Here is a 9,620-nt window from a genome sequence, read left to right as displayed (position 1 = left end):
GATTACACAAGTTTCCACTGAAAACATTTTCTGGCAGATTTACATGAATTTAGTTTTTGTGTTTATTTTAGTCTATAGTCTAAGAGGTAGAACAAAATTCTGTAAACTGTCCACTTTTACGTTTGTGCAGACAATCAGAAATATAGTTTAAAATTACAATATAGGAATCAGGTTATAAAGTCGCTTCTTATCTGGAACAGCACAATGGATATCCCATAAATCCCTGCCACAGTGAGCTGTTTGTTGGTTCGCAGTGTATAAAGTCAATCATGTTAATGTTCTGAGCACAACCCTGTTTTGTTGGTAGCACACAGTTTTAATAGCTTCGAGTTCCAGATATAAATGCAAAGGAAAAATTGAAAAAGACAGGTTCTTATTTGAACCTGTTCGGAAATCTTCTGCACGCTAATCAGTTTGGGTTTTTGCAGTCTGGAGAATGCAACAATCTTTTTAGACAGTAGATAGTACATATCCTATGAGCTGTGGCTGTCTTGTTAGCGTGCTAACTGTTTGTATGTGTTTGAAAGTTTAATATTAGTCCTCAAATTATTGGTTTATTGAAGCGTAGTGTCATTGACTTATGTAAAATTAACTTGTGCCTCCAATAGTTCAATTATGGTCTGATAAAAAGACCATAATGCCACACTGACAAGTAATTTAACTTTTTCTATGAGTATCTAGTGATAAGATAAAATTAACACTTATCAAAGTCAAAAACGATCATTTCTGGATAACTCTTCAACAGTGTGACAAACAGCTGCAATAATTTGAATCATATTGTTATGAAAAATTTCCATTACAACAAAAAAATTCAAATCACAGAAAGCCCTTTGAGTTTATTTTGGGTTCTAGAAAAATATTAAATATCTTAATGTAAATCAGCACTGAAGGAACAGTCTATCATTTAAATTTTTTGGTCAGATTTGTATAGTAGAATATTTTAATATATTTTAACAGGGATTTGCTTTAAATAACAATCAGGAAGAAATGTGGTCAGAATGACGGCTTTGCTAGATGAACATCTCAGCTAAATGTGCTAGCTTGTTGAAAGTTAAGCTTGGAGTTTTGCAACAAAACCAAGGCGTTTTTCCTAAAACGGTTCAATAGCTCGATTGAAAATGAAAACATAAAATATCCAAGCCATATTTATTGTGTTTTCTTGTTGAGTTGAAATCGAGATTAAATTATAGCTTGTGCAGGAAAACGCAAATGCTTTTAAAAAAGTGAAATAAGAAAAAGGAACAGTAAATGAGCTTTTTGGAAACCGTTGAAACATTGCTTAGCTGGTAAACCAGTCAGACATCAAGTACAGCCATTAAATCGAGGCCAAAACGGTCTAGGTGAACTCATGTCAGTGGCCGGAGAGGCAGCAGCTGGTTTTATGCAGTTGGTTTTGTACCCAAAATGAGGGCTAAAACCGAGACAGACAGTAGCACAGAGACTGTGGGTTTTCCTCAGCATGTTATTTAAGTATATGTACTTTCTGTAATGCCCTACTTTTAAACTGCTGAGTCATTAAACTGTGTGCATACACAAGATGGGTAGGTTCTCCGTTGAAGCCCACAGAAGGCTGCACACCAAGTAGCACCATCGTAACAAAACAGAGACTCGACAACAGATCAGCAGAACAACAATTAAAAAGTGAAATAGTAGATATTCCAGAAAAATGACTTTGTATTTTAAAAATGCCAGATGTGCAATCTATGCCACATCCAGCTACAGTTGTTAGCCTCTTGTCGCTTTAGCAGGATACAGTACATTAATGAAGACAACAAACTTCCCGAATGAAGGAAGTTTGTGTGTTTTAGAGAGTCTGGTTTTAGTGTGACAAAATATAAGACAGATAATCCAACAGACCATTTGAATAGCAAATCCAATATATAAAAAAGGACATGGCAAGGTAATGGACTCAAGATTCGTGTATAAAATTATTCAGAGTATATTTTTTATATCTTGTCCAACATCATATTTCTGCTATTTGCAACCAATCTTTGTGACTTTGCAACAGTTCTGTTCGTGTTGATTTATGCTGCCCATTATGTCCAGCTGTTGCAGGAAAACGAACTCTGTGGTCCATCTTATAGTTAACTTAGTATTTCATCTTCATTTATTTATATAGAAAATCAATTTATGGATCTGTTTCAAATAAGTTAAAACTTCAGATATTTAAATATTAAAAGTCATATTTTGCCGATTAAAAAAAAGGTTTAAATAACTTTTTAAAAATCCTGAAAGAGATTCCAGGTTTGTTGTAATGCTATGAACCAATTCAGTGAGCTTTATTAGTAAGAAAGATAGGTGTTGGTGTATGTTTGTGACAATAAGGATACTCTGATATCTCGACTTTGACAGCGGCCAGTTAGTGTGTCTGTTCCAAGTATCTAAATATGGAGTTCACTGCCTTGCAAAAGTATTCATACCAATCGCCCTTTTTCTTTCTTTTTCTTTTTTTTTTTTTACCAACCTATAACTTTTACTAAAGCTAGTAAAAGTTCATGATGGAGAAAATTTCAGGAAAATCCTGAAGGTACAAAAGACTTGAGACTGTGGTTGAGGTTTACCCTCCAGCAATCATGAACATGCAACCAGAGCTACAATGGATTAGATGAATGTAAATATATGGTCAAGGAGTATGAATACTTTTGCAACGCGGTAGTTTATTTTTCCCAACCGTGTGATTATGATCCCAAAAGACGTTTTGATTTATTAGTAAAACTGGAATGCCTTTAATTTCTTGCTCCCAACATTGGCTTGGGCAATCTGGAAAAAACAAAAACAAAACAAAAAACAAAACAAAAAAAAAAACATAATAAATAAACATTACAAAAATTACATTAACAAAAAGGATCCCGGTTTAACTTAACAAGGAGGAATGATTCCCAAAGTGTGTCAGAACAGAAGCCATTTCAAGATGGCGCACAGCAGATATGTACATGTGTTTACCAGGTTGTTGCTCTAATGTTAAAGGATGACAATACAAGTCTATCTCTGGCCGTCTGCTTCAAAATAAAGACATAATTTCTATCATCGAAGGTCAAAGTCATGGCTTTCATTTCACCCACTTTGTCTGTATTTGCTGCCATTATTCATTAAGAAAGACGGCACCAGAAAACCAAGCCATAAGGTTTGCTCTCCAGGAACACTGGTTCAACATTGGTCTCTATAATCATTTCTATGGTTTCATTTTTTGAGCCGTTAGGTACCTACATTCTTCATTTTAGTTCAAATCTGGTCTTCATGAAACGCACGGCCCAGTGGTTTTCAATGTCTTCCTGTGCTAATAAGACACGGCGTATACCACTCTGCTATGTGTCATTAAGATGTGGCATTTTTTTTTTATCTGTGAAGTCAATTGTGCAAAGCAATCCGACACTGCATGGCGTGTTAAGTGCAGGTCCAACACTGTGAAATCATCGAAACATTTAATTGTGTCTCGGTTTGCAGACCGGCCGTCTCAGACCAGCCAGAATGTGTGTGTGTGTATATATATATATATATCTATATATATATATATATCTATATATCTATAGATATATCTATATATATATATATATATATATATATATATATATATCTATAGATATATAGATATATATATATATATAGATATATATATATATAAAATAATAAAAATAATAAAAAACTGCTTTTGTTTCATACCCCCCAAAGTAACACATGATATCTAAAATAACTGCTCATTAAACAGCATGATGGTGGTAACATTATAGTGAATGTGTAGTATTAGCAGACTGATTGTAGTACCTGTTACTCTGATAGTTGGAGGTTGTGTTTTGAGTCCTGACATCATCATCATCATTATTTAACCTGTTGATTGGTATCTGTAGTGTTAGATGGCAGTTCTGGTTTCAGTCCTGCTGGTAGGTTTGGGATGCTGGCGCAGTCCTTGGCATCGGTCGCACGTCTAGAAACCGGAGTGGCGTCTCCGGTGTTCTGATTGAGAGAAGGTGGCAGTAGCTTTGTGTGGGAGTCCGGGGGAGGGGGCAGTTTGCGCTGTGTGCTGAGGCGGTGTGTTAATGTTTGGCAGTGGGCCTGTGTGCGTGGCAGGTTCTAGGTATTTGTGTGCATTTGGTGCTCTGGGAGGTGCGGGGAAGCGTTTCCAAGGCAGTCGTGTTTGTGAAGAAGTGAATTTCCTCCGTGCGCGTCTTCGCTGGGAGGCTCGTCACTCGTTGCAGGCGTCTCCTTTCTCCTCGGCTCCAGCTGGAGAGTCCTGCGGACGGTGCTTGCAGTGGCGAACGGCTGCTCTGGACGATCGGACAAAGCAGGAGGACGGAGTAGCACAATCGCAAGGTGCCTCCTGGGAGACAGAACAAAGTCACTTCATGCCCACATCATCGTGCCATGGTGTACAGAACCTTGGAAACGTGTTCATACCGATTTAACCTTTGCACATTCTGTCATGTTATAACCACAGACTTTCATGTACCGTCATATTCAGTAAATCAGAATATATACGTCTCAGTGAGTCTCATTTGTCAGATTAAACGTATCTTTTGAAAATAATAACCTTTAAGCAGCAAACATGCTTTTCATTAAGCACACGTTCTCTGTTTTTAATAAAGTTTTATATTGCTCTGATGTGATGATCTGATTTTAAGTGCCATGTTTTCATTAACTATAAGTGGAAAATGACTGTAGTTAGCAGAAATAAAAGCTTCCAAACACCCGTATGTGTAATTAATCTGTATGAAATGAGAGGCTCCTGAAATAAATGGGCCGTTCATTAATATTCTAATTTTTTGAATGACTCTGCATTTTACTGGTTAGACCAACAGAACAAACTAAATAGTTGTGCTTTAGAATGAAAATGATACATGGATGTTTAAAAATTACAGCTGAAACTCTTGGGTTATCTCTGCACCTGCTTTTCATGTTGAGAAACTCAAACTTTTGCCTTAACAAATCACCCCCTGCTGAATCAGACTGGATATACATCATTTCAAGAGGAGTTTTCTAGTCTTTGCAAAGTTGACTTAATGCATTGATCTAAACTCTTTTGTTGTAGCCTTGGATGTGTTTTTGCCTTCCTTTTACCACAGGTCTTTTGACTGGTGCTGTAATCAATGCTCTCCTCCTCCTGGCAGTTCAGGCCTTCATACTGCTACCATTTTCAGTAAACACATTAAGAGCACTTTTAAAGCTTTCTTTCTGATCAGTCTACTGTATTTCTTGGTCTTTGTGATGCTGTTAGTTCACTGATGTCCTCAAACACACCTCTGAAAACTTCACAGAACAGCTGAATTCATACTGAGATTACACTACACTCAAGTGGACAACAAGTACTTATTCCATGACTTTCGAAGACAATTGGTCAAAGTGGACTTTATTAAAGGAGATTTACCACATTTAGATTTTAAGTCCCTCTATAATAGGCTGAAGTTTATGGTTGTAATATGATACATTTTAACATGTAGTAAAAAACTACAAACTGCCGTTTCATTTAAAAGCACAAACCTCGGTTCCCGGTCCTGCAGCCACGCTGTTGCTCGTTGCTTCCTTCCCTCCTCCCATGATGCTGATCATCTCCTCCCCAGCCGTCTGCCTCAGAAACCGCTTATTAACAATCCTGGTCACGCTGTCGTTGCCTCCGCTCAGTCCAGCCAGCGCAGCAGCCCCTCCGAGTGTGGGTTCGTCCACGCTGCTCAAGCCACCCAAGACCCCCACGCCTCCGAGGACAGCGAGGGAGTCTCTCTGCACTCTCTCCACAGACAGGGGGGCTCCAACCGGGCCGCGGCTGTTGCACACATTCCTGAAGAACTCCTGCACCAGCCCTCCATACCGCTGAGGGTTGGAATCGGAGCCGCAAGCAGGTTTTCCGGCAGCGTGAGGCTGCCGAGCCGGGCTGGCCGTCTGGCTTGACCCTATAGCAGCGCAGGGATCACAGGTTTGGATTATCACCAACAGGATTAACTGAAGTTACTGTGGGTTTAAGCCAGAACAAAACGACAAGACGTTTGGGCTTTTTTCTGTTCCATCAAATTACGATGTTTCTCAGTTTGTTCTTATGTAAGTGTTAGTGCAGGGATTGACCCTTTGCTCGTGATGTCAACGTCTTCACGTACCACTCCACCACTACGGATGTCAAAACAGCCGATGTGCGAGTAAACTCTTGTAAAGCTTGTCAAAAAACAGACAGTCGAGAGCCTAATATCTCTTTTATTTAGATGATTTCACTTTAAAAATGGCTCTAGGGTTCTGCACAGTTGGCTGGACAGACAGACAGATATGGATGCAACCAAACTTGCCATTTTATTGTAAACCTTTGACAAGATGTTGCAGTGTAGCGTAGTTACCCATCTATTCATTAGTAACCATGGAGAAAATGCTCCGCCTTGTACAAATAAACTTTTGCATGCTTTTAAGTCTGCTTCGGTGTTACGGGAAAACGCCGTTTATAACATAGTGGTATAAATCATGGGGCGTGAAACCGGCTGATTAAACAAACAAATATGTCAGGAGAGGGAACGTATGGGTCGCTTTCTAATCTAGCTTTATCCAACGTTTGTAAGTGCTGCCATGCATGAGCCCCAAATAAATCTGTGTTACTTCGGCAAGACAAATTAGCTCGACTTGAACAAGTGAAAGCCGTGGCTATACAGGCAAAAACAACTTGGAAAAACAATCCCTCACTTCCAACGTCGGTCATGGCGCCTCAATGTGATTGGGTGGCATATTTTGCAATACTTGAAAGATGACAGATTTACAGACCTAGATTATGCATCTCACCTATTTCACTCCTCCAAAGCGACTCTGTGCTTCCGGAGTGCTCCACTACGCTGAAGAGGCTGGAGAGGCCGTCGGTGAGGCCGTTCAGGACGGGGCTGTCCCTCGTCGTAGTGGAGCGAGCCCAAGCAGAGCCGCCACTGCCACCGATGGGCCTCTGATGTAGGCTCCACATGCTGCGGTCCCTGCTGGAGGAAGCGCCATCCAGTCTGGAAGTGGAACCTGAAAATAGCGATTTGCTCGATCATTCGTCTAAAAACGCTCCAAAGCGCCAAACGAACTGGGCTCAGAGGGAAGTGAGGAGAAGTTTTACCAGAAGATACTCTCCGCTGTAGCTTAGGCGACCCATACTTGGGCGAACAGCATGGCCTCTCAATGCGGCTGTGCACTTTATCCAGAGATGTAGAAATCTGCCGAGTTCGGGCGGATGCCAGCGAGGAAGTGGTTGCTGGTGTTGGCCGAGGTGACCAGGATTTGGAGTGCAACCCCGTTGCCCTGCTGGTCTCTGTCTGCAGTCCGATGCTGACACCCTGAGCTGCAGTCTGGGTGGACTTGTTGGACACTCCAACGGGCTGAAGGAAGTTTAAAATGTTTCGGATTAACCTTTTTACCTGGACTTTTTTCCAGTAGAGCTAAGTTTGCAATTAGAACACGGAGATCTTTCTGTCTAAATCAAACATTTATAACATGTTTTAATATTACATTTTATTTACAAAGCACTTTTCAATACAAAGACAGGCAAGCTCATTGAGTTTGGCTTCCCTGCTATGAAGTAATAAAGACTAAATTCAACAAAAACAGCAGGAAAATATTACACATTCAAAACATTTACTGGAACGAGAATGGAAATGAAGGAGAGACGATACCTGACTCCCAGGCTCCTTGCTGGATTTCCTCTCCAGAGAAGAAGAGCGAATAGCTTGCCGGACACAGTTAGTCATCTCCTTCATGTCGTCACTCAAGTTGGCAGAAATGTCTCCGATCTCCAGGTCGTGGAAGGGAGAACTGGACGTCATCCCGTCCACCACCCTGTTAGCCGCCCCGCCGCTGACACTGCTGCTGAAAACGCTCGGCATCGACGTGGAAATGCTGCTGCCTCTGCTCTCCAGCAGCTCCCGGTGCTGCTTGGACAGCGAGCTGAGCCACTGCTCATAAGAAGAGGTGAACGATGAGGCGGGTTGTTGGCGCTGAGCATCGAGAGCGTCCAGTGAGGCCACGCCACCGTCCGTGTCATTCTGCTTCAGAGATGAACCCCCGACGCTGTATTCATCAGAATCCAGAGGCTCCTGGTACCTTCTCCGGTGCTCCATACGCCTCACAGCAGGAGGGCTGTAGTAAATACGGATGCCGGTCCGGTCCGGAGCAGTGCAGCTCCTCTGCACAAAGTCCAAGTCCATCTGAGAGGCTGCGGAGCTGCTAGAAGAACCACTTGGACCATCCCAGGTTTTACAAGTGTCAGCCATCTCTGGGGTCTAGACCAGGAGACAACAGCGTAGGTTTAGTAAATGTTCTGACTCAGTGTGTTTGTGAAAGCAGTCACTATAAAAACCTCAACAAAGTTTACAAATTTTAGACCAGCAGCCGTATAAAAACCGCAGTTTCAAACCTCGTTGGTTATGCTGGTCCAGTTCTTCACGGTTACATCCCCAAACTCGGCTCCAGTAAAAAGTGGCATTGAACCAAAATGTGCTTTGTCCTTTGCACAGGAAGATCTGCTACCCTCTGAGTCCTCCAGTGTAGATTTGATCCTAGTCAAAGACGCAGTAACAGAAAAGTTATGTTCAGATGTCACAGTGACAAATTCAGTGTGATCTGCAAAAGTATTCATTCTTCCACATTTGCGACATTCCAAACCGCCCACTTCAGTGTTTGTTAACTTGGATTTTATATAACAGATCAGCACAAAATGTTGATAATTTGTGAACACACACTGATCGTGACTTTTTTTGCGAGTGTTAGGACTGTGGAAAACACTAACGCTGACCTCTTCTGGGTTTATGTTAATGGTTTTCTTTTTGCCTATTTTCCGTGAAAGCTAAATTTGTGGACAACAAACTTTTCCTTTCATTTCTTTTCAAGTTTTTTCATAGGTCCATCTGAGCTGTGGACCTATGCCGCGCCTCCATTCTTTGCCTTGGATTTTATTTCGGGGCATCAGTGTAAAGAGGTCTGACTAATAAATGCACCCAATGCTTATAAAAAAAATACAGTACAAAGAAATCTGACAAAAAGTGAAAAGGATAAAAAAAATATATAAATATCTTTGTGAAGCATCTCTCTTACTTTATCCACCTGCTTATTTGCACGTGTGTAGATATTGTATATTTTTCTTTTTCATACTTTACTTATTTTTTACTTTTTAGGTTTATTTGCACCGTGAAATCATTGAAAAGTCCCAGTGAACTTGTTCAAACAGATTCTGACACTGATTTTGACTTTAACTTAAAGCACTGATGATGAAACGGCCATAAAAAGTGAAGGTGATGACAACTAATGACTTGTTTAAGTACGTGGTAAAGTAAGCATGACTGTTTTTCACTGTCACCTCGGCGATGCTGATCCGTTAACAACACCCGCCGTGTCCACAGTGGATTCGTCACCTGGAGGCTTCGACTGTGAGGGAAAAGAGAAGAGTCACGTTGAAAAGACTTGATCTAGTTTTTGCAATCAACATTTAAACGACCGCCATGACACGTCTGAGCATCACAGCTCCTATAGCATTTCATTGTGAGCATGAAGTTGCCAGTCGCCTCCTTTGGAGTTTCTAGAAGTGAACTCTACAATCAGTCTGTGGCAGATCGAGGTTAAACACGGATAGCTATGCTGAGTCGGTGGTTTTTGCACTGGAGGTGAGATCTGAAGCTAAGAAGCAATTTCCC

The 9,620-nt window shown here is 41.0% G+C and overlaps 1 protein-coding gene across 1 annotated transcript; it reads right to left on the bottom strand.

Moving 5' to 3' along the window:
• Positions 1 to 3,844: 3,844 nt before the first annotated feature.
• LOC106939349 (protein SOGA1-like) lies at positions 3,845 to 9,392 on the bottom strand. Its single transcript, XM_015021731.1, has 7 exons — positions 9,287 to 9,392; positions 8,348 to 8,489; positions 7,608 to 8,213; positions 7,055 to 7,313; positions 6,745 to 6,963; positions 5,473 to 5,879; positions 3,845 to 4,315 (listed from the first exon to the last, which is right to left on the bottom strand). Exons 2-7 carry the CDS (start codon positions 8,414 to 8,416, stop codon positions 4,181 to 4,183), a joined length of 1,695 nt encoding a protein of 564 aa, XP_014877217.1. The 5' UTR covers positions 8,417 to 8,489; positions 9,287 to 9,392; the 3' UTR covers positions 3,845 to 4,180.
• Between the last annotated feature and the right edge of the window lie 228 nt (positions 9,393 to 9,620).

The sequence above is a fragment of the Poecilia latipinna genome, unplaced genomic scaffold, assembly GCF_001443285.1.
Source record: "Poecilia latipinna isolate Pla-1442-1.1 unplaced genomic scaffold, P_latipinna-1.0 Scaffold2841, whole genome shotgun sequence".
NCBI lineage: Eukaryota > Metazoa > Chordata > Actinopteri > Cyprinodontiformes > Poeciliidae > Poecilia > Poecilia latipinna.
The sequence above is the reverse complement of the archived record's forward strand: the minus strand, read 5'-3'. Positions and strand labels throughout refer to the sequence as shown.

Excerpts from the sequence above, each read along its gene's own strand:
- LOC106939349 (XM_015021731.1), bottom strand. The coding sequence starts at position 8,416 with ATGCCACTTTTTACTGGAGCCGAGTTTGGGGATGTAACCGTGAAGAAC. Across the intron at positions 8,214-8,347 it reads GGACCAGCATAACCAACGAG|ACCCCAGAGATGGCTGACAC; the intron begins GTTTGAAACTGC and ends CTCCTGGTCTAG. Across the intron at positions 7,314-7,607 it reads GCAAGGAGCCTGGGAGTCAG|CCCGTTGGAGTGTCCAACAA; the intron begins GTATCGTCTCTC and ends AACTTCCTTCAG.